Raw genomic sequence first — 25,394 nt, 5'->3', positions numbered from 1 at the left:
GGAATAGTGGCATCTAAAGGGAAAGACCCTAATTAAAAGTCTACTTAAAATACCCTTTGGGGGTGCCAAAGTCCAATACAGTTGCATGGTGGCATCCAAAAATAAAAAGATAAATTAAAGGTTTATTTTAAATCCCCTTTGGTGCCGCCAAAGGCAATTACAGGGGCATAGAGGCATCAGAAGGGAAAGAAACATTTGGAAAGCTTACTTTAATGCCACTTTTTGGATGCCATAGGGCAAGAGAATTGTATGGAGGCATTGAAAAGTTTAGTGGAAAATCAAAGGATTAATCTAACTCCCCTTTGGCGTCTTCAGAGGCCTTTACAGGGGAATTTTGGCATCTGAAGGGAAAGAGCCAAATTAAAAGTCTACTTAAAATACCGTTTAGGGGTGCCAAAGTCCAATACCTTTGCATGGTGGCATCCAAAAATAAAAAGACAAATTAAAGATTTATTTCAAATACCCTTTGGCGCCGCCAAAGGCAATTACAGGGGCATAGAGGCATCAAAAGGAAAAGAAACATTTCGAAAGCTTACTTTAATGCCACTTTGGGGATGCCAAAGGGCAAGAGAATTGCATGGACGCATCGAAAAATTTACAGGAAAGTACAAGGATTAATCTAAATCCCCTTTGGCGTCTTCAAAGGCCTTTACAGGGGAATAGTGGCATCTAAAGGGAAAGACCCTAATTAAAAGTTTACTTAAAATATCCTTTGGGGGTGCCAAAGTCCAATACAGTTGCATGGTGGCAGAAGAGAACCTGCAGTTACAGCAGAGGACAACCTGGAAGTACAGAGGAAGACAACTTGAAGGAACAACAGAACACAAGCTGGAGGTACAGCAGTAGACAACCTGAAGATGCAGCAGAAGACAACCTGGAGATATAGCAGAAAATAAACTGAAGGTACAGCAGAGGACAACTTGGAGGTTCAAAAGAAGCCAACCTGGAAGTGCAGGAGGCAGACTGGAGTTTGCAGCAAAAGACCTGAAGGTGCAGCAGAAGAGAACCTGGAGGTACAGCATAGGACAGTCTGAAAGTACAGCAGAAGGCAACTTGGAGGTATATCAGAAGACAACCTTGAGATGCAGCAGAAGACAACCTAGAAGTACAGCAGATGACAACCTGGAGGTACAGCAGCAGACAACGTGTAGGTGCATCAGTAGACAAACTGGAGGTGCAGCAGGAAAAAACTTGGAGGTGAAGCAAATAGTTTGAAGGTACAGCAAAAGACAACCTAGAGGTACAGCAGAAGACAACCTGAAGGTGAATCAAACAGCTTAAAGGTACAGCAGAAGACAGCCATGAGGTACAGTAAAAGACAACCTGGAGAAACAGCAGAGCACAACCTGGAGGTACAGCAGAAGATAACCCCGAGTTACAGCAGAAGACAACCTGGAGGTGTGTCAGAAGACAACATGAAGGTACATCAGAAGAGAACCTGGAGGTAGAGGAGAAGAAAACCGAGAGGTACGACAGAATAAAAACTGTAAGTGTAGAAGAAGACAAGGTGAAGGGGGAGCAGAGGACAACCTGGAAATGCAGCAGATAAAAAACCTGGAGGTGAAGCAGAGAGCTTGAAGGTACAGCAGAAGACAACCTGAAGGTGAATGAAACAGCTTGAAGGTACGGCAGAGGACAATCTCGAGGTACAGCAAAAGACAACCTGGAGGAACAGCAGCAGACAACCTGGAAGTACAGCAGAAGACAACCAGTAGGTGTAGCAGAAGACAACCTGGAGGTGCAGCAAAAAAAAAACCTGGAGGTGAAGGAAATAGCTTGAAGGTACAGCAGACGACAACCTCGAGGTACAGCAGAAGACGACCTGGAGAAACAGCAGAGCACAACCTGCAGGTACAGGAGAGGAAGACCTGGAGGTACAGCACAATAAGACCAGGAAGTGTAGCAGAAGACAATCTGAAGATGCAGCAGAAGACAACCTGAAGATGGAGCAGAAGACAACCTGGTGGTGGAGCAGATGACAACGCGAAGACTCAGCAAAAGACAAACTGGAGGTGTAGCAGAAGACAACCTGAAGATTCAGGAAAACACAACATGGAGGTGTAGCAGAAGACAACCCGAAGATTCAGCAGAAGACAACCTGAAGGTGGAGCACAAGACAACCTGAAGATTCAGCAGAAGACAACCTGAAGTTGGAGCACAAGACAACCTGAAGATTCAGTAGAAGACAACCTGAAGATTCAGCAGAAGGCAACCTGAAGATTCAGCAGAAGACAACCTGAAGATTCAGCAGAAGACAACCAGGAGATACAGCAGAAGACAACCAGGAGATACAGCAGCAGACAACCTGAAGATGGAGCAGAAGATAGCCAGGAGATACAGCAGCAGACAAATTGGAAGTACAGCAGAAGACAACCTGGAGGTATAGCGAAAAACATTAATGTACAGCAGAGGACAACTTGGAGGTTCAAAAGAAGCCAACCTGGAAGTGCAGGAGGCAGACTGGAGTTTGCAGCAAAAGACCTGAAGGTGCAGCAGAAGAGAACCTGGAGGTACAGCATAGGACAGTCTGAAAGTACAGCAGAAGGCAACTTGGAGGTATATCAGAAGACAACCTTGAGATGCAGCAGAAGACAACCTAGAAGTACAGCAGATGACAACCTGGAGGTACAGCAGCAGACAACGTGTAGGTGCATCAGTAGACAAACTGGAGGTGCAGCAGGAAAAAACTTGGAGGTGAAGCAAATAGTTTGAAGGTACAGCAAAAGACAACCTAGAGGTACAGCAGAAGACAACCTGAAGGTGAATCAAACAGCTTAAAGGTACAGCAGAAGACAGCCATGAGGTACAGTAAAAGACAACCTGGAGAAACAGCAGAGCACAACCTGGAGGTACAGCAGAAGATAACCCCGAGTTACAGCAGAAGACAACCTGGAGGTGTGTCAGAAGACAACATGAAGGTACATCAGAAGAGAACCTGGAGGTAGAGGAGAAGAAAACCGAGAGGTACGACAGAATAAAAACTGTAAGTGTAGAAGAAGACAAGGTGAAGGGGGAGCAGAGGACAACCTGGAAATGCAGCAGATAAAAAACCTGGAGGTGAAGCAGAGAGCTTGAAGGTACAGCAGAAGACAACCTGAAGGTGAATGAAACAGCTTGAAGGTACGGCAGAGGACAATCTCGAGGTACAGCAAAAGACAACCTGGAGGAACAGCAGCAGACAACCTGGAAGTACAGCAGAAGACAACCAGTAGGTGTAGCAGAAGACAACCTGGAGGTGCAGCAAAAAAAAAACCTGGAGGTGAAGGAAATAGCTTGAAGGTACAGCAGACGACAACCTCGAGGTACAGCAGAAGACGACCTGGAGAAACAGCAGAGCACAACCTGCAGGTACAGGAGAGGAAGACCTGGAGGTACAGCACAATAAGACCAGGAAGTGTAGCAGAAGACAATCTGAAGATGCAGCAGAAGACAACCTGAAGATGGAGCAGAAGACAACCTGGTGGTGGAGCAGATGACAACGCGAAGACTCAGCAAAAGACAAACTGGAGGTGTAGCAGAAGACAACCTGAAGATTCAGGAAAACACAACATGGAGGTGTAGCAGAAGACAACCCGAAGATTCAGCAGAAGACAACCTGAAGGTGGAGCACAAGACAACCTGAAGATTCAGCAGAAGACAACCTGAAGTTGGAGCACAAGACAACCTGAAGATTCAGTAGAAGACAACCTGAAGATTCAGCAGAAGGCAACCTGAAGATTCAGCAGAAGACAACCTGAAGATTCAGCAGAAGACAACCAGGAGATACAGCAGAAGACAACCAGGAGATACAGCAGCAGACAACCTGAAGATGGAGCAGAAGATAGCCAGGAGATACAGCAGCAGACAAATTGGAAGTACAGCAGAAGACAACCTGGAGGTATAGCGAAAAACATTAATGTACAGCAGAGGACAATTTGGAGGTTCAAAAGAAGCCAACCTGGAAGTGCAGGAGGCAGACTGGAGTTTGCAGCAAAAGACCTGAAGGTGCAGCAGAAGAGAACCTGGAGGTACAGCATAGGACAGTCTGAAAGTACAGCAGAAGGCAACTTGGAGGTATATCAGAAGACAACCTTGAGATGCAGCAGAAGACAAGCTGAAGGTGAATCAAAAAGCTTAAAGGTACAGCAGAAGACAGACATGAGGTACAGTAAAAGAGAACCTGGAGAAACAGCAGAGCGCAACCTGGAAGTACAGCAGAAGATTACCTCGAGGTACAGCGGAAGACAACATGGAAGTACAGCAGAGCACAACCTAGATGTACAGTAGAAGATAACCTGAGTGTGGAGCAGAGGAAAACCTGGAGTTACAGCAGAAGACAGCCTGGAGGTGCATCAGAAGACAACCTGGAGGTACAGGAGAAGAAAAGCTGGAGGTACAGAAGCATAAAACCTGTAAGTGTAGGAGAAGACAACCTGAAGGTGGAGCAGAGGACAACCAGGAAGTGCAGCAGAAGACAACCAGAAGATGGAGCACAAGAACACCTGGAGGTGGAGTAGATGTCAATTTAGAGGTAGAAAAGATCTCAACCTGAAGGTACAGCAGAAGACAAGCTGGAGGTGGAGCAGACTAACTGGAGGTACAGCAGAAAACGACTTGAATGTACAGCAGAGGACAACTTGGAGGTTGAACAGAAGAGAACCTGGAAGTACAGCAGACGACAACCTGGAGGTGCAGCAGAGGACAACCTGAAGATACAGCAGATGACAATCTTTAGGTACAGTAGAGGGCAACCTGGAAGTACAGGAGAAGAACACCTGGAGGTACAGCAGAAGACAACCTGGAGATTCAGTAGAAGACAACCTAGAGGTACAGCAGAAGACCACCTGGAGGTACAGCAGCAGACAGCCTGGAAGTACAGCAGAAGGCAACCTGTAGCTGCAGCAGAAGACAACCTGGAGGTAAAGCAGAAGACAACCTGGAGTTACAGCAGAAGACAACCTGGGCAAGAACATGTGCAGCAGGAAAAAACCTGGTGGTGAAGCAAATAGTTTGAAGGTGCAGCAGCAGAAGACAACCTGTAGATACAGCAGCAAAACACCTGGAAGTACAGCAGAAGACAACCTGGAGGTGAAGCGAACAGCTTGAAGATACAGCAGAAGACAACCTGGAAGTACAGCAGAAGACAACCAGTAGGTGTAGCATAAGACAACCCATAGGTGTAGCAGAAGACAACCTGGAGGTGCAGCAAAAAAAAAAAAACCTGGAGGTGAAGGAAATAGCTTGAAGGTACAGCAGACGACAACCTCGAGGTACAGCAGAAGACAACCTGGAGGAACAGCAGAGCACAATCTGCAGGTCAGTAGAAGACAACCTGAAGATTCAGCAGAAGACAACCTGAAGATTCAGCAGAAGACAACCTGAAGATTCAGCAGAAGACAACCAGGAGATACAGCAGAAGACAACCAGGAGATACAGCAGAAGACAACCTGAAGATGGAGTAGGAGATACAGCAGCAGACAAATTGGAAGTACAGCAGAAGACAACATGGAGGTACAGCGAAAAACATTAATGTACAGCAGAGGACAACTTGGAGGTTCAAAAGAAGCCAACCTGGAAGTGCAGGAGGCAGACTGGAGTTTGCAGCAAAAGACCTGAAGGTGCAGCAGAAGAGAACCTGGAGGTACAGCATAGGACAGTCTGAAATTACAGCAGAAGGGAACTTGGAGGTATATCAGATGACAACCTTGAGATGCAGCAGAAGACAAGCTGAAGGTGAATCAAAAAGCTTAAAGGTACAGCAGAAGACAGACATTAGGTACAGTAAAAGAGAACCTGGAGAAACAGCAGAGCGCAACCTGGAAGTACAGCAGAAGATTACCTCGAGGTACAGCGGAAGACAACATGGAAGTACAGCAGAGCACAACCTAGATGTACAGTAGAAGATAACCTGAGTGTGGAGCAGAGGAAAACCTGGAGTTACAGCAGAAGACAGCCTGGAGGTGCATCAGAAGACAACCTGGAGGTACAGGAGAAGAAAAGCTGGAGGTACAGAAGCATAAAACCTGTAAGTGTAGGAGAAGACAACCTGAAGGTGGAGCAGAGGACAACCAGGAAGTGCAGCAGAAGACAACCAGAAGATGGAGCACAAGAACACCTGGAGGTGGAGTAGATGTCAATTTAGAGGTAGAAAAGATCTCAACCTGAAGGTACAGCAGAAGACAAGCTGGAGGTGGAGCAGACTAACTGGAGGTACAGCAGAAAACGACTTGAATGTACAGCAGAGGACAACTTGGAGGTTCAACAGAAGAGAACCTGGAAGTACAGCAGACGACAACCTGGAGGTGCAGCAGAGGACAACCTGAAGATACAGCAGATGACAATCTTTAGGTACAGTAGAGGGCAACCTGGAAGTACAGGAGAAGAACACCTGGAGGTACAGCAGAAAATAACCTGGAGATTCAGTAGAAGACAACCTAGAGGTACAGCAGAAGACCACCTGGAGGTACAGCAGCAGACAGCCTGGAAGTACAGCAGAAGGCAACCTGTAGCTGCAGCAGAAGACAACCTGGAGGTAAAGCAGAAGACAACCTGGAGTTACAGCAGAAGACAACCTGGATGTGCAGCAGGAAAAAACCTGGTGGTGAAGCAAATAGTTTGAAGGTGCAGCAGCAGAAGACAACCTGTAGATACAGCAGCAAACACCCTGGAAGTACAGCAGAAGACAACCTGGAGGTGAAGCGAACAGCTTGAAGATACAGCAGAAGACAACCTGGAAGTACAGCAGAAGACAACCAGTAGGTGTAGCATAAGACAACCCATAGGTGTAGCAGAAGACAACCTGGAGGTGCAGCAAAAAAAAAAAAAACCTGGAGGTGAAGGAAATAGCTTGAAGGTACAGCAGACGACAACCTCGAGGTACAGCAGAAGACAACCTGGAGGAACAGCAGAGCACAATCTGCAGGTACAGGAGAAGAAGACCTGGAGGTACAGCACAATAAGACCAGGAAGTGTAGCAGAAGACAACCTGAAGATGCAGCAGAAGACAACCTGAAGATGGAGCAGAAGATAACCTGAAGATTCAGCAAAAGACAAAATGGAGGTTTAGCAGAAGACAACCTGAAGATTCAGCAGAGGACAACCTGAAGATTCAGGAAAACACAACCTGGAGGTGTAGCAGAAGACAACCTGAAGTTGGAGCACAAGACAACCTGAAGATTCAGTAGAAGACAACCTGAAGATTCAGGAAAATCCAACCTGGAGGTGCAGCAGAAGACAACCTGAAGATTCAGTAGAAGACAACCTGAAGATTCAGCAGAAGACAGCCTGAAGATTCAGCAGAAGACAACCTGAAGATTCAGCAGAAGACAACCTGAAGATTCAGCAGAAGACAACCTGAAGATTCAGCAGAAGACAACCTGAAGATTCAGCAGAAGACAACCAGGAGATACAGCAGAAGACAACCAGGAGATACAGCAGAAGACAACCTGAAGATGGAGCAGAAGATAACCAGGAGATACAGCAGCAGACAAATTGGAAGTACAGCAGAAGACAACATGGAGGTACAGCGAAAAACATTAATGTACAGCAGAGGACAACTTGGAGGTTCAAAAGAAGCCAACCTGGAAGTGCAGGAGGCAGACTGGAGTTTGCAGCAAAAGACCTGAAGGTGCAGCAGAAGAGAACCTGGAGGTACAGCATAGGACAGTCTGAAAGTACAGCAGAAGGGAACTTGGAGGTATATCAGATGACAACCTTGAGATGCAGCAGAAGACAAGCTGAAGGTGAATCAAAAAGCTTAAAGGTACAGCAGAAGACAGACATGAGGTACAGTAAAAGAGAACCTGGAGAAACAGCAGAGCGCAACCTGGAAGTACAGCAGAAGATTACCTCGAGGTACAGCGGAAGACAACATGGAAGTACAGCAGAGCACAACCTAGATGTACAGTAGAAGATAACCTGAGTGTGGAGCAGAGGAAAACCTGGAGTTACAGCAGAAGACAGCCTGGAGGTGCATCAGAAGACAACCTGGAGGTACAGGAGAAGAAAAGCTGGAGGTACAGAAGCATAAAACCTGTAAGTGTAGGAGAAGACAACCTGAAGGTGGAGCAGAGGACAACCAGGAAGTGCAGCAGAAGACAACCAGAAGATGGAGCACAAGAACACCTGGAGGTGGAGTAGATGTCAATTTAGAGGTAGAAAAGATCTCAACCTGAAGGTACAGCAGAAGACAAGCTGGAGGTGGAGCAGACTAACTGGAGGTACAGCAGAAAACGACTTGAATGTACAGCAGAGGACAACTTGGAGGTTCAACAGAAGAGAACCTGGAAGTACAGCAGACGACAACCTGGAGGTGCAGCAGAGGACAACCTGAAGATACAGCAGATGACAATCTTTAGGTACAGTAGAGGGCAACCTGGAAGTACAGGAGAAGAACACCTGGAGGTACAGCAGAAGACAACCTGGAGATTCAGTAGAAGACAACCTAGAGGTACAGCAGAAGACCACCTGGAGGTACAGCAGCAGACAGCCTGGAAGTATAGCAGAAGGCAACCTGTAGCTGCAGCAGAAGACAACCTGGAGGTAAAGCAGAAGACAACCTGGAGTTACAGCAGAAGACAACCTGGAGGTACAGCAGAAGACAACCTGGATGTGCAGCAGGAAAAAACCTGGTGGTGAAGCAAATAGTTTGAAGGTGCAGCAGCAGAAGACAACCTGTAGATACAGCAGCAAACACCCTGGAAGTACAGCAGAAGACAACCTGGAGGTGAAGCGAACAGCTTGAAGATACAGCAGAAGACAACCTGGAAGTACAGCAGAAGACAACCAGTAGGTGTAGCATAAGACAACCCATAGGTGTAGCAGAAGACAACCTGGAGGTGCAGCAAAAAAAAAAAAACCTGGAGGTGAAGGAAATAGCTTGAAGGTACAGCAGACGACAACCTCGAGGTACAGCAGAAGACAACCTGATGGAACAGCAGAACACAATCTGCAGGTACAGGAGAAGAAGACCTGGAGGTACAGCACAATAAGACCAGGAAGTGTAGCAGAAGACAACCTGAAGATGCAGCAGAAGACAACCTGAAGATGGAGCAGAAGACAACCTGAAGATTCAGCAAAAGACAACCTGGAGGTGTAGCAGAAGACAACCTGAAGATTCAGCAGAGGACAACCTGAAGATTCAGGAAAACACAACCTGGAGGTGTAGCAGAAGACAACCCGAATATTCAGCAGAAGACAACCTGAAGTTGGAGCACGAGACAACCTGAAGATTCAGTAGAAGACAACCTGAAGATTCAGGAAAATCCAACCTGGAGGTGCAGCAGAAGACAACCTGAAGATTCAGTAGAAGACAACCTTAAGATTCAGCAGAAGACAACCTGAAGATTCAGCAGAAGACAACCTGAAGTTGGAGCACAAGACAACCTGAAGATTCAGTAGAAGACAACCTGAAGATTCAGCAGAAGACAACCTGAAGATTCAGCAGAAGACAACCTGAAGATTCAGCAGAAGACAACCTGAAGATTCAGCAGAAGACAACCTGAAGATTCAGCAGAAGACAACCTGAAGATTCAGCAGAAGACAACCTGAAGATTCAGCAGAAGACAACCAGGAGATACAGCAGCAGACAACTTGGAAGTAAAGCAGAAGACAACCTGGAGGTACAGCGGAAAACAACATTAATGTACAGCAGAGGACAACTTGGAGGTTCAAAAGAAGCCAACCTGGAAGTGCAGGAGGCAGACTGGAGTTTTCAGCAAAAGACCTGAAGGTGCAGCAGAAGAGAACCTGAAGGTACAGCATAGGACAGTCTGAAAGTACAGCAGAAGGCAACTTGGAGGTATATCAGAAGACAACCTTGAGATGCAGCAGAAGACAACCTAGAAGTACAGCAGATGACAACCTGGAGGTACAGCAGCAGACAACGTGTAGGTGCAGCAGTAGACAAATTGGAGGTGCAGCAGGAAAAAACTTGGAGGTGAAGCAAATAGTTTGAAGGTACAGCAAGAGACAACCTAGAGGTACAGCAGAAGACAACCTGAAGGTGAATCAAACTGCTTAAAGGTACAGCAGAAGACAGCCATGAGTTACAGTTAAAGACAACCTGGAGAAACAGCAGAGCACAACCTGGAGGTACAGCAGAAGATAACCCCTAGGTACAGCGGAAGACAACATGGAGGTACAGCAGAGCACAACCTAGATGTACAGCAGAAGATAACCTGGAGGTACAGCATCATACAACCTGTAAGTGTTAGCAGAAGATAACCTGAGTGTGGAGAAGAGGAAAACCTGGAGTTACAGCAGAAGACAGCCTGGAGGTGCATCAGAAGACAACATGGAGGTACAGGAGAAGAAAAGCTGGAGGTACAGAAGCATAAAACCTGTAAGTGTAGCAGAAGACAACCTGAAGGTGGAGCAGAGGACAACCAGGAAGTGCAGCAGAAGACAACCAGAAGATGGAGCACAAGACAACCTGGAGGTGGAATAGATGTCAATTTAGAGGTAGAAAAGAGCTCAACCTGAAGGTACAGCAGAAGACAAGCTGTAGGTGGAGCAGACTAACTGGAGGTACAGCAGAAAATGACTTGAATGTAGAGCAGAGGACAACTTGGAGGTTCAACAGAAAAGAACCTGGAAGTACAGCAGACGACAACCTGGAGGTGCAGCAGAGGACAACCTGAAGATACAGCAGAAGACAACCTGGAGGTACAGCAGAAGACAACCTGGAAGTGCAGGAGGCAGACTGGAGTTTTCAGCAAAAGACCTGAAGGTGCAGCAGAAGAGAACCTGAAGGTACAGCATAGGACAGTCTGAAAGTACAGCAGAAGGCAACTTGGAGGTATATCAGAAGACAACCTTGAGATGCAGCAGAAGACAACCTAGAAGTACAGCAGATGACAACCTGGAGGTACAGCAGCAGACAACGTATAGGTGCAGCAGCAGACAAACTGGAGGTGCAGCAGGAAAAAACTTGGAGGTGAAGCAAATAGTTTGAAGGTACAGCAAAAGACAACCTAGAGGTACAGCAGAAGACAACCTGAAGGTGAATCAAACAGCTTAAAGGTACAGCAGAAGGCAGCCATGAGGTACAGTAAAAGAGAACCTGGAGAAACAACAGAGCACAACCTGGAGGTGCAGCAGAAGATAACCCCAAGGCACAGCGGAAGACATGGAGGTACAGCAGAGCACAACCTAGATGTACAAGAGAAGATAACCTGGAGGTACAGGATCATACAACCTGTAAGTGCAGCAGAAGATAACCTGAGTGTGGAGCAGAGGAAAACCTGGATTTACAGCAGAAGACAGCCTGGAGGTGCATCAGAAGACAACCTGGAGGTACAGAAGAAAAGCTGGAGGTACAGCAGTATAAACATGTAAGTGTAGCAGAAGACAACCTGCAGGTGGAGCAGAGGACGGCCTAGAGGTACAGCAGCAAAGAACCTGGAATTACAGCAGAAGACAACCTGGAGGTGCAGCAGAAACAAACCTGGAGGTGAAGCAAACAGCTTGAAGGTACAGCACAAGACAACCTAGTGGTACAGCAGTATACAACCTGTAAGCGCAGCAGAAGATAACTTGAATGTGGAGCAGAGGATAACCTCGAGTTACAGCCGAAGACAACCTGGAGGTGCATCAGACGACAATCTGGAGGTACAGGAGTAGAAAACCTGGAGGTACAGCAGAAGACAACCTGAAGGTGCAGCAGAAGACAACCTGAAGATGCAGCAGAAGACAACCTGAAGATGCAGCAGAAGACAACCTGAAGATGCAGCAGAAGACAACCTGAAGATGCAGCAGAAGACAACCTGAAGATACAGCAGAAAATAACCTGAAGGTAAAGCAGAAGACAACCTGGAGGTGCAGCAGACAAACTGGAGGTACAGCAGAAAACAACTTGATTGTACAACAGAGGACAACTTGGAGGTTCAACAGAAGATAATCTGGAAGTGCAGGAGACAGACTGGAGGTTTAGCAAAAAACCTGAAGGTGCAGCAGAAGAGAACCTGGATGTACAGCAGAGGATAATATGGAAGTACAGAAGAAGACAACCTGGAAATGCAGCAGAAGACAACCTAGAGGTACAGCAGATGAGAACCTGGAGGTATAGCAGCAGACAACCTGGAAGTACAGCAGAAGAAAACCTGTAGGTGCAGCAGCAGACAACGTGGAGGTGTTGCAGAAAAAAACCTGGAGGTGAAGCAAACAGCTTGAATATACAGCAGAAGACAACCTGAAGGTGAATCAAACAGCTTGAAGGTACAGCAGAAGACAACCCCGAGGTACAGCAGAAGATAACCTGGAGGTACAACAGAAGACAGCATGGAGGTACAGTAGAGCACAACCAGGAGGTACAGTATCAGACAACCTGGAGGTATGTATCAGACAACCTGGAGGTATATCAGCAGACAACATGAAGGTACAGCAGTATACAACCTGTAAGTGCAGCAGAAGATGACCTGAAGTGGAGCAGAGGACAACTTGGAAGTACAGCAGAAGGCAACCTGAAGTTGGAGCAGAGGATATCTTAGAAATACAGCAGAAGACAACCTTGAAGTGCATCAAACTAACTGGAGGTACAGCAGAAAACAACTTGAATATACAGCAGAGAACAATTTGGAGGTTCAATAGAAGACAACCTGGAAGTGCAGGAGACAGACTGAAGGTTCAGTAAAAGACCTGAAGGTGCAGCAGAAGAGAACCTGGAGGTACAACAGAGGACAACCTGGAAGTATAGCAGAAGACAACTTGGAGGTACAGTAGAAGACAACCTGGATATGCAGCAGAAGACAACCTAGCGGTACAACAGAGGACAACCTAGAGGTACAGCAGCAGACATCCTGGAAGTACAGCAGAAGAAAACCTGTAGATACAGCAGAAGACAACCTGGAGATGCAGCAGAAGACAACCTGGAGGTGAAGGAAACAGTTTGAAGGCACAGCAGAAGACAACCTAGAGGTACAGCATCCGACAACCTAGAAGTACAGCAGAAGACATCCTGGAGGTGCAGCAGACATAAACCTGGAGGTGAAGCAAACAGCTTGAAGGTACAGCAGAAAACAACCTAGAGGTACAGCACTATACAACTTGTAAGTGCAGCAGAAGATACCCTGAAGGTGGAACAGAGGATAACCTAGAGTTACATCCGAAGACAATCTGAAGATGGAGGAGAAGACAACCTGAAGGTGAAGCAGAGGACAACCTGGAGGTGCATCAGTAGACAACCTGGAGGTACAGGAGAAGAAAACCTGTAAGTGTTGCTGAAGACAACCTGAAGGTGGAGCGGAGGATAACCTAGATGTACAGCAGAAGACAATCTGGAGGTACAGCAGAAGACAGCCTCGAGGCACAGTAAAAGACAACCTGGAGGTACAGTAGAAGGAAAACCTGGAGGTGAAGCAAACAGCTTGAAGGTACAGCAGAAGACAACCTGAAGGTACATCAGAGCACAGCCTGGAGGTGCTGCAGAAGAGAAACCTGGAGGTGAAGGAAACAGCTTGAAGGTACAGCAGAAGACAACCTGAAAGTACATCAGAGGACAACCTGGAGGTGGAACAGAAGACATCCTGGAGGTACAGCAGAGCACAACCTGGAGGTACAGCAGCAGACAACCTGTAGGTACAGCAGCAGACGACCTGGAAGTACAGCAGCAGACGACCTGGAGGTACAGCAGAAGAAGACCTGTAGGTACAGTAGAAGACGACCTGGAGGCACAGTAGAAGACGACCTGTAGGTACAGTAGAAGACAACCTGGAGGTACAGTAAAAGATAACCTGAAGGCACAGGACAAGACGACCTGTAGGTACAGTAGATGACCTCTAGGCATAGAAAACGACCTGTAGGTACAGTAGAAGACAACCTGTGGGTAGAGTAGAAGATGACCTGTGGGTAAAGTAGAAGACAACCTGGAGGTACAGTAGAAGATGACCTGTAGGTACAGTAGTAGACGACCTGTAGGTACAGTAGAAGACAGAGGTAAAGTAGAAGATGACCTGTAAGTACAGTAGAAGACGACCTGTGGGTACAGTAGAAGACGACCTGTAGGTACACTAGAAGACGACCTGTAGGTACACTAGAAGACGACCTGTAGGTACAGTAGAAGACGACCTGTAGGTACAATAGAAGACGACCTGTAGGTACAATAGAAGACGACCTGTAGGTACAGCAGAATACAACCTGTAGGTACAGCAGAATACGAAGATTAGGTACAGCAGAAGATGACCAGTAGTTACAGCGAAACACAACCTACAGGTACCGTTGAGGACATACTGTAGGTTCAATAAGAGGCAACAGGTTACTATATAGTAAGGCATATCAAGGGGTCATAAATGATGGCAGTATTGTTGAAAAAAAAAAGAATTATCATTATATAAGATCCCATCTTATAACACGTTATAGGATACTATAAAGAGACTTAATATAAACCTTATACCACGAAACATATGAAAAACGTACACGTGAGTGAAATCCACTGGTCTAAAAGATAATGATAGACTCAGCCTATGTAACGCAGCACAGGAGGAAACATTAACAAAGAGTGAACTGTAAGAAATATATGATCAAATCTTCCTAACATTTCTATGCTGACGTCAAAACCATTTTGAAGTCGACGTCATCAGGCCGACCTAATCATGGAACAGTGACGTCAGAACATCAGGTGACGTCACCAACATATATAAATACAACGTGTACAAAAAATTGAGATGAAAACTTGGGCTGGAATCCAGAAGTGTGTTAACAGGTCTGAGGCCTACGGCTCCCACCCTCCCACCCGCTCACGGTCTCGGTGTCTCCATGTACTTCATCCTACCAACCAAATATGTTGACGTCTTTTCTGATAATATACTCTCTATATCAGATAAAATTATCTATTTCTTCATCAAAATGGTCATACAAAGTTCATTAAGAGTTTCTTTTAAATAGACGTATATGAAAAAGTAAATATCTCGATACGTAATCACGTAATCAAAGTATATTCTTTATGCTCATATGTAAAAATGTACAGCTTCTACGTAATGTATAGATAACATAACTATTCACTCGTATCGTCTATAAATTTCACCAGAAGTAAAGCATAATAAAGATTTGACGATGAATCATATGGCAACAGCTCCACCCACTTGCGTCCTGGGTTTCGTTCAGTGATTCACCGCCAGCGTCAAACATGTCTTATGATTTCAACGAAAACTTACTTACCTCGTCCAGGTCATGCAGCGTCCTCAGCATGACTTCTCTATCCAAATGTATAGCAGTATAATACTTTGACCTCCATTTGGCTGCCTCTTGTGACGAACGCTTGTTTGTGTGTGATCTTCATGGCATCGACAACTGAATGTTTACACTCTCTGAATGTCTTGTACACCAGATGAAGACGCTTTAGGATAATTAGCCATTGTTCTTATATCCACTGGTATGTCGACAGTTCTCACACCGTAACACTGTCAAAAAAATGGGTTTAAAACCATTGTACAAACACAGACACACACTGGATAAATCCTTAAGCCACCATTGCTCTGGGTCAACTGACATAAACATCTGACGTCACATATTTGAACGACGGAGAATGTATTTGAGAAGGATAACTACCCTAGATTACTATAGGTTTTATGAAGGCGTTAATATTGCCACCACTAAATCTATCTTATGATAAGCTCGTAACTTGTAAAGGAGAACGTGTAGAGAACGGTTAGGGTAAAAAAAAAGACTTTCTCCTAGGTGACATATTAAGTAAAATGTGCTTAATAGTAAAGCGAACTTATACTGATAATGAAGTGCTTTGATTTTGATCATTGTATTAATATGTGTACTATCTTTTATGGTGTTATTGTGACCATTAACACCACCTTTTCGAATCTCAAATTTCGGTGGAACCTATCATCTCTGCCGAAAATATCAAAAAATGTCATCAGAGGAGATATCAGACGCAGAGCAGGTGATTATTGTAACGCTATCTGATCGCTGAGGTAGAGTTCTATATATCACTTTCATGATAGACTGGCACCACACTAGTCTAGGAGAGTAACATTTTCCATACTGATCTTTTTCGATTGGACAGATATGCCAGCGGCGTGATCAAAGCGCCATCCTCTAGAGACGCAGATAACACGTATGACAGCCAGTGATAGAAAATATCAGAATTGAACTTAACACATGATACCTTATACCTGTGTTCACTTGTGGAGCCCCTCTGTGAGTTAAGCTACCTTGGGGCGCCAGGCACTATATTAAAACCATTAATTCCTCACACGTAAAGCATGAAATTATAACACTATACACAAATCCTATATAAGCTGATCACGGAGTCGATAGCATGCTGGGTTAACTTATAGTAACGCTAATGCGGAATGCATGTTTCTAGATATTTTAATGGCTCGATCCCCTCCAGCATTTGGCGCCATAATAGTCGCATGAATAATCAAAGCAACTCATATGTTGGGCAAAAGCACATCCAGTTGTGAAGTGTCTAGTTCACGAAGTGCATATAAAGGGTCTTGTCATCACATGTGACTTGCACTTTGTGCACTGAACATAATGAAGGATTCATCAGGATAGCAGTCCTCCAGGTCCTCTGGATATGCCTGTTGCAACCTTGCAGCCATTTGACGTATTTCAGTGGCATAAATTCCCTCAACAGTGCTCACGCTAGTCAGTACACCGACACTGGTATTGACAGCAGAATGAAACCTGTAAGTGTAGCAGAAGGCAACCTGAAGTTGGGGCAGAGGAGAACCTGGAGGTACAGCAGATGACAACCTGGTAGTATAGCAGAAGACAACCTGGAGGTACAGCAGAAGACAACCTGGAGATGCAGCAGAAGACAACCTGGAGGTACAGCGGAAGACAACTTGGAGGTACAGCAGAAGACAACCTGTAGGTGCAGCAGACGACGACCTGGAGATACAGCAGAAAAAAACGTGAAGGTCAAGCAAACAGCTTGAAGGTACAGCAGAAGACAACCTAGAGGTACAGCAGAAGACAACCTCAAAGTGAATCAAACATCTTGAAGGTACAGCAGAAGACAGTCTTCACCTGGAGGCATAGCAGAAGATAACCTTGAGGTGCAGCAAAAAGCTTGAAGATATAGCAGAAGACAACCTGAAAGCGAAGCAAACAGCTTGAAGGTACAGCAGAAGACAGCCTAGAGGTACAGCAAAAGACAACCTGAAGGTACAGCAGAAGAGAACCTGGAGTTACAGCAGAGGACAACTTGTAAGTACAGCAGAAGACAGCTTGAATTAGCAGTAGAGCACAACCTGGAGGTACAGCAGAAGATAACCTGGAGGTACAGCAGTATGCAACCTGTAAGCGCAGCAGAAGATAACCTGAATGTGGAGCAGAGGATAACCTGGAGTTACAGACGAAGACAACCTGGAGGTACAGATGAAGAAAACCTGGAGGTACAGCAGAATAATACCTGTAAGTGTAGCAGAAGACAACCTGAAGGTGGAGCAGAGGACAACCTGCAGGTACAGCAGAAGACAACCTGGAGGTGCAGCAGAACACAACCTGGAGGTGCAGCAGAACACAACCTTGAGGTATAGCAGACAAACTGGAGGTACAGCAGAAAGCAACTTGAATGTACAGCAAATGACAACTTGAAGGTTCAACAGAAGACAACCTGGAAGTGCAGGAGACAGACTGAAGGTTCAGCAAAAGACCTGAAGGTGCAGCAGAAGAGAACCTGGAGGAAGAGGAGAGGACAACCTGGAGGTTCAGCAGATGACAACCTGGTAGTACAGCAGAAGACAACCTGGAGGTACTGCAGAAGACAACCTGGAGATGCAGCAGAAGACATCCTAGAGGTACAGCAGAAGACAACTTGGGGGTACAGCAAAAGACAACCTGTAGGTGCAGCAGAAGACGACCTGGAGGTAAAGCAGAAAAAAAACCTGAAGGTGAAGCAAACAGCTTGAAGTTACAGCACATGACAACCTAGAGGTACAGCAGAAGACAACCTGAAAGTGAATAAAACAGCCTGAAGGTACAGCAGAAGAGAGCCTTGAGGTACAGCAAAAGACAACCTGAAGGTACAGCAGAAGAGAACCTGGAGTTACAGCAGAGGACATCCTGGAAGTACAGCAGAGGACAACTTGGAGGAACAGCAGAGCACAACCTGGAGGTACAGCAGTATACAACCTGTAAGCGCAGCAGAAGATAACCTGAATGTGGAGCAGAGGATAACCTGGAGTTACAGACGAAGACAACCTGGAGTTACATCAGAAGACAACCTGGAGATACAGATGAAGAAAACCTGGAGGTACAGCAGAATAATACCTGTAAGTGTAGCAGAAGACAACCTGAAGGTGGAGCAGAGGACAACCTGCAGGTACAGCAGAAGACAAGCTGGAGGTGCAGCAGAAGAAAACCTGGAGGTATACCAGAAAATAAACTGAAGGTACAGCAGAGGACAACATGGAGGTTCAAAAGAAGACAACCTGGAAGTGCTGGAGACAGACTGGAGGTTCAGCAAAAGACCTGAATGTGCAGCAGAGGAGAACCTGGAGGAACAGGAGAGGACAACCGGGATGTACAGCAGAAGATAACCTAGAAGTGCAGCTGGAGACAACCTGAAGGTACATCAGTATACAAACCTCTAAGTGCAGCAGAAGATAACCTGAATGTGGAGCAGAGGATAACCTGGAGTTACAGCAGAAGACAACCTGGAGGTGCATCAGAAGACAACGTGGAGGTACAGAAGAAAACCTGGAGGTACTGCTGAATAAAACCTGTAAGTGTAGCAGAAGACAACCTGAAGGTGGAGCAGATGACAACCTGGAGGTACAGTAACAGACAACCTGGAAGTACAGCAGAAGACAACCTGTAGGTGCAGCAGAAGACAACCTGGAGGTACAACAGAAAAAACCTAGAGGTGAAGGAAAGAGATTGAAGGTACAGTAGAAGACAACATTGAGGTACAGCAGAAGACAACCTGGAGGTACAGTAGCAGACAACCTGGAGGTAAAGCAGAAAATGACTTGAAGGTACAGCAGAAGACAACCGGGAGGTACAGTAGAAAAAAAACCTGTAGGTGAAGCAAACAGCTTGAAGGTACAGCAGAAGACAACCAGTAGGTGTAGCAGAAGACAACTTGGAGGAACAGCAGAGCACAACGTGGAGGTACAGCAGAAGATAACCTGAAATTACAGCAATATAAAACCTGTAAGTGCAGCAGAAGATAACCTAAATGTGAAGCAGAGGATAACCTGGAGTTGCAGCAAAAGACAACCTGGAGGTACATCATAAGACAACCTAGAGGTACAGGAGAAGAAAACCTGGAGGTACAGCACAATGAGACTTGGAAGTGTAGCAGAAGACAACCTGAAGATGCAGCAGAGGACAACCATAAGATTCAACAAAAGACAAACTGAAGATGGAGCAGAAGACAACCTGGAGGTGCAACAGAAGACAACCTGAAGATGGAGCAGAAGACAACCAGGAGATACAGCAGCAGACAACCTGGAAGTACAGCAGAAGACAACCTGTAGGTGCAGCAGAAGACAACCTGGAGGTACAGCGGAAAAGAGCATTAATTTACAGCAGAGGACAACTTGGAGGTTCAAAAGAAGACAACCTGGAAATGCAGGAGGCAGACTGGAGTTTTCAGCAAAAAACCTGAAGGTGCAGCAGAAGAGAACCTGGAGGTACAGCAGAGGACAACCTGGAAGTACAGCAGGAGACACTTTGGAGGTACATCAGAACACAACCTGGAGATGCAGCAGAAGACAACCTAGAAGTACAGCAGATGACAACCTGGAGGTACAGCAGCAGACAACGTGTAGGCGCAGCAGAAGACAACCTGGAGGTGCAGCAGGAAAAAACCTGAAGGTGAAGCAAATAGTTTGAAGGTACAGCAGAAGACAACCTAGAGGCACAGCAGAAGACAACATGAAGGTGAATCAAACAGCTTGAAGGTACAGCAGAAGACAGCCTTGAGATACAGTAAAAGACAACCTGAAGGTACAGCAGAAGACAACTTGGAGGAGCAGCAGAGCACAACCTGGAGGTACAGCAGAAGATAACCAGGAGGTACAGCAGCATAAAACCTGTAAGTGCAGCAGAAGATAACCTGAATGTGGAGCAGAGGATAACCTGGAGTTACAGACGAAGACAACCTGGAGTTACATCAGAAGACAACCTGGAGATACAGAAGAAAACCTGGAGGTACAGCAGAATAATACCTGTAAGTGTAGGAGAAGACAGCCTGAAGGTGGAGCAGAAGACAACCTGGAGTTACATCGGAAGACAACCTGGAGATACAGATGAAGAAAACCTGGAGGTACAGCAGAATAATACCTGTACGTGTAACAGAAGACAACCTGAAGGTGGAGCAGAGTACAACATGCAGGTCCAGCAGAAGACAACTAGGAGGTGCAGCAGAAGACAACCTAAAGATGCAGCAGGAGAAAACCTGGAGGTATAGCAGAAAATAAACTGAAGGTACAGCAGAGGACAACTTGGAGGTTCAAAAAGAAGACAACCTGGAAGTGCTGGAGACAGACTGGAGGTTCAGCAAAAGACCTGAAGGTGCAGCAGAGGAGAACCTAGAGGTGCAACAAAAGCAAACTTGTAGGTGAAGAAAACAGCTTGAAGGTACAGCAGAAGACAACCTAGTGGTACAGCAGTATACAACCTGTAAGTGCAGCAGAAGATAACCTGAATGTGGAGCAGAGGATAACCTGGAGTTACAGCCGAAGACAACCTGGATGTGCATCAGAAGACAACCTGGAGGTACAGGAGAAGATAATCTGGAAGTGCAGCAGAAGAAAACCTGGAGGTGCAGCAGAAGACTACCTGAAGGTGCAGCAGAAGACAACCTGAAGATGGAGCAGAAGACAACCTGAAGGTACAGCAGAAGACAACCTGGAGGTACATCAGAAGACAACCTGGAGGAGCAGCAGACAAACTGGATGTACATCAGAAGACAACCTGGAGGAGCAGCAGACAAACTGGAGGTACAGCAAAAACAACTTGAATGTACAGCAGAGGACAACTTGGAGGTTCAACAGAAGACAACCTTGAAGTGCAGGAGACAGACTGGAGGCTCAGCAAAATACCTGAAGGTGCAACAGAAGAGAACCTGGAGGTACGGTAGAGGACAACCTGGAAGTACAGCTGAAGACAACCTGGAGGTACAGCAGAGGACAGCCTGGAAGTACAGCAGAAGACAACCTGGAGGTACAGCATAAGACAACCTGGAGATTCAGTAGAAGACAGTCTAGAGGTACAGCAGGAGACAATCTCGAGGTACAGCAGCAGACAGCCTGGAAGTACAGCAGAAGGCAACCTGTATGTGCAGCAGAAGACAACCTGGAAGTGAAGCAGAAGACAACCTGGAAATGCAGCAGAAAAAAAACCTGGAGGTGAAGCAAACAGTTTCAAGGTACAGCAGACGACAACCTCGGGGTATAGCAGAAGATAATCTTGAGGTAGAGTAAAAGACAACCTGGAGGAACAGCAGAGCAGAACCTGGAATATAGCAGAAAATAACCTGGAGGTACAGCAGAAAACATGGAGGTACAGCAGCAGACAACCTGGAAGTGCAGCAAAAGAAAACCTGTAGCTGCAGCAGAAGACAACCTGGAGGTACAGCAGCAGACAACCTGGAAGTACAGCAGAAGACAAAATGTAGGTGCAGCAGAAGAAAACCTGGAGGTACAGCAGAAGACAACTTGGAGGAACAGCAGAGCACAACATGGAGGTAAAGCAGAGTATAACCTGGAGGTACAACAGTATACAACCAGTAAGTGCAGAATAAGATAACATGAATTGGAGCCGAGGATAACCTGGAGTTACAGGAGAAGACAACCTGGAGGAGTATCAGAAGACAACCTGGAGGTACAGGAGAAGGAAACCTGAAGGTACAGCAGAATAAAGACTAAGTGTAGCAGAAGCCAACCCAAAGGTGAAGTAGAGGACAGCCTGGAGGTACAGTAGAAGGCAACCTGGAGGTACAGAAGAAGACAACCTGGAGGTACAGTAGAATAAAACCTTGAGGTACAGCAGAATAAAACCTGTAAGTGGAGCAGAAGACAACCCGAAGGTGGAGTAGAGGACAACCTGGAGGTACAGCAAAAGGCAACCTGGAGGTACAGAAGAAGACAACCTAGAGGTACAACAGAAGACAACCTGAAGGTACAGCAGCAAACACCTTGGAAGTACAGCAGAAGACAACCTGGAGGTACAGCAGTATACAACTTGTAAGTGCAGCAGAAGATACCCTGAAGGTGGAGCAGAGGATAACCTGGAGGTACAGCTGAAGACAATCTGAAGATGGAGCAGAAGACAACCTGAAGGTGAAGCAGAGGACAACCTGGAGGTGCATCAGAAGACAATCTGAAGGTACAGGAGAAGAAAACCTTAAGTGTTGCTGAAGACAACCTGAAGGTGGAGCGGAGGATAACCTAGAAGTACAGCAGAAGACAATCTGGAGGTGCAGCAGAAGACAGCCTCGAGGTACAGTAAAAGACAACCTGGAGGTACGGCAGAAGAAAAACCTGGAGGTGAAGCAAACAGCTTGAAGGTACAGCAGAAGACAACCTGAAGGTACATCAGAAGACAAGCTGGAGGTGGAGCAGACTAACTGGAGGTACAGCAGAAAGCAACTTGAATGTACAGCAGAGGACAACTTGGAGGTTCAAAAGAAGACAACCTGGAAGTGCAGGAGACAGACTGGAGGTTCAGCAAAGGACCTGAAGGTGCAGCAGAGGAGAACCTAGAGGTACGGCAGAGGACAGCCTGGTAGTGCAGCAGAAGACAACCTAGAAGTACAGCAGAAGACATCCTGAAGGTGCAGCAGACACAAACCTGGAGGTGAAGCAATCAGCTTGAAGGTACAGCAGAAGGCAATCTGAAGGTACATCAGAGGACAACCTGGAGGTGGAACAGAAGACATCCTGGAGGTACAGCAGAACACAACCTGGAGGTACAGCAGCAGACAACCTGGAGGTACAGAAGCAGACGACCTGTAGGTACAGCAGAAGAAGACCTGTAGGTATAGAAGACGACGACCTGCAGGTACAGTAGAAGACGACCTGTAGGTACAGCAGAATACGAAGGTTAGGTACAGCAGAAGATGACCATTAGTTACAGCGAAACATAACCTACAGGTACAGTTGAAGACATACTGTAGGTTCAATAAGAGGCAACAGGTTACTATATGGTAAGGCATATCAAGGGGTCATGAATAGTGGCAGTATTGTTAACAAAGAAGAATTATCATCATATAAGATCCCATCTTATAACACGTTATAGGATACTATAGACTTAATATAAACATTATACCACGAAATGTATGAAATACGTACACGTGAGTGAAATCCACTGGTCTAAAAGATGATGATAAACTCAGCCTATGTAACGCAACACAGGAGGAAACATTAACAAAGAGTGAACTGTAAGAAATATATGATCAAATCTTCCTAACATTTCTGTGCTGACGTCAAAACCATTTTGAAATCGACGTCATCAGGCCGACCTAATCATGGAACAGTGACGTTAGAACATCAGGTGACGTCACCAACATATATAAATACAACGTGTAAAAAAAGTCGAGATGAAAACTTGGGTTGGAATCCAGAGGCGTGTTGACACTCAGGTCTGAGGCCGGCGGCTCCCACCCTCCCACCCGCTCACGGTGTCTCCATGTACTTCACCCTACCAACCAAACATGTTGACGTCTTTTCTGATAATATACGCTCAATATTAGATAAAATTATCTATTTCTTAATCAAAATGATCATACAAAGCTCATTTAGAATTTCTTTTAAATAGACGTATATGAAAAAATATCTCGATATGTAATCACGTAATCAAAGTATATTCTTTATGCTCATATGTAAAAATGTACAGCTTCTACGTAATGTATAGATAACATAACTATTCACTCGTATAGTCTATAAATTTCACGAGAAGTAAAGCATAATAAGGATCTGACGATGAACCATACGGCAACAGCTCCACCCACTTGCGTCCTGGGTTTCGTTCAGTGATTCACCGATGGCGTCAAACATGTCTTATGATTTCAACAAAAACTTACTTACCTCGTCCAGGTCATGCAACGTCCTCAGTATGACTTGTTATTCAAATGTATAGCAGTATAATACTTTGACCTTCATTTGGCTGCCTCTTGTGACGAATTAATAAACTCTGTTAATAAACTCTGATGCAGATATCTCATTCTCTATGCATCCTTCATCATTGCTGCCATGTCCCACTCCTTTTCACACACACTATAACTTACATTAAGTCGTTAATATTACCGCTCTCCACCCATCTTCTATTCCACTCCACAGTGTTTGAGGACAGGGCAAATTCATGTGCGATGCCCCGTATGGAGAAAACATTATCAAGAAGTGTGATCACGTCACCGCTGAGCACCAACCTCTCATCTCTCCGATTCCCCGTAGGCTACCTCACCGCGATCCAGTAGACAAGCTGCCGCTCCCTGGCCAGTCGACCCTAGCCTACCTCACCGATATCCAGTAGACAAGCTGCCGCTCCCTGGCCAGCCGACCCTAGCCTACCTCACCGAGATCCAGTAGACAAGCTGCCGCTCCCTGGCCAGCCGACCCTAGCCTACCTCACCGCGATCCAGTAGACAAGCTGCCGCTCCCTGGCCAGCCTACCCTTGCCTACCTCAACGCGACCCAGTAGACGAGCTGCCACTCCCTGGCCGGCCGACCGTAGCCTGCCTCAACATGATCCAGTAGACAAGCTGCCGCTCCCTGGCCAGTCGACCCTAGCTTACCTCACCAAGATCCAGTAGCCAAGCTGCCGCTCCCTGGCCAGCCGACCCTAGCCTACCTCACCGCGATCCAGTAGACAAGCTACCGCTCTCTGGCCAGCCTACCCTTGCCTACCTCAACGCATCCAGTAGTCAAGCTGCCACTCCCTGGCTAACCGACACTTGCCTACCTCAACGCGATCCAATAGACGAGCTGCCGCTCCCTGGCCAGCCGACCCTAGCCTACCACACCGCGATCCAGTAGACAAGCTGCCGCTCCCTGGCCAGCCGACCCTTGCATACCTCAACGTGATCCAGTAGAAAAGCTTCCGCTCCCTGGCCAGCCGACACTTGCCTACCTCAAAGCGATTCAGTAGACGTGCTGCCACTCCATGGCCAGCCGACCATAGCCTACTTCACCGCGTCCCAGTACACAAGCTGCCGCTACCTGGCCAACCGATCCTTGCCTACCTTAAAGCGATCCAGTAGACAAACTGCCGCTCCCTGACCAGCCGACCCTTGCCTACCTGAAAGCGATCCAGTAGACAAGCTGCCGCTCACTGGCCACCCGACCATTGCTTACCTCAACGCGATCCAGTTGACGATCTGCCACACCCTGGCCAGCCTACCTCAACACAATCCAGTAGACAAGCTGCCGCTCCCTGGCCAGCCGACCCTTGCCTACCTCAACGCGATCCAGTAGACGAGCTGCCACTCCCTTGCCAGCCAACCCCAG

At 46.4% G+C, this 25,394-nt stretch overlaps 1 protein-coding gene and 1 long non-coding RNA gene across 2 annotated transcripts; both read right to left on the bottom strand.

The window, feature by feature from the left end:
* Positions 1 to 627: 627 nt before the first annotated feature.
* LOC139748660 (uncharacterized) lies at positions 628 to 22,907 on the bottom strand. The gene is made up of 3 exons (XR_011712790.1): positions 22,741 to 22,907; positions 15,133 to 15,374; positions 628 to 669 (listed from the first exon to the last, which is right to left on the bottom strand). It is a non-coding gene; the product is annotated as an uncharacterized lncRNA (long non-coding RNA).
* LOC139748659 (uncharacterized) lies at positions 16,423 to 21,624 on the bottom strand. The gene is made up of 2 exons (XM_071661919.1): positions 21,267 to 21,624; positions 16,423 to 20,681 (listed from the first exon to the last, which is right to left on the bottom strand). The coding sequence occupies exon 2, from the start codon at positions 17,860 to 17,862 to the stop codon at positions 16,918 to 16,920; it is 945 nt and encodes a 314-aa protein (XP_071518020.1). The 5' UTR covers positions 17,863 to 20,681; positions 21,267 to 21,624; the 3' UTR covers positions 16,423 to 16,917.
* Positions 22,908 to 25,394: the final 2,487 nt, after the last annotated feature.

The sequence above is a fragment of the Panulirus ornatus genome, chromosome 5, assembly GCF_036320965.1.
Source record: "Panulirus ornatus isolate Po-2019 chromosome 5, ASM3632096v1, whole genome shotgun sequence".
NCBI lineage: Eukaryota > Metazoa > Arthropoda > Malacostraca > Decapoda > Palinuridae > Panulirus > Panulirus ornatus.
This window is presented reverse-complemented; position numbering and strand designations above follow the sequence as displayed.

Bases quoted from the DNA above. Each gene is read 5' to 3' on its own strand.
- LOC139748659 (XM_071661919.1), bottom strand. From the start codon at position 17,862: ATGTGCTGTAACTTCAAGCTGTTTGCTTCACCTTCAGGTTTTTTTTCT.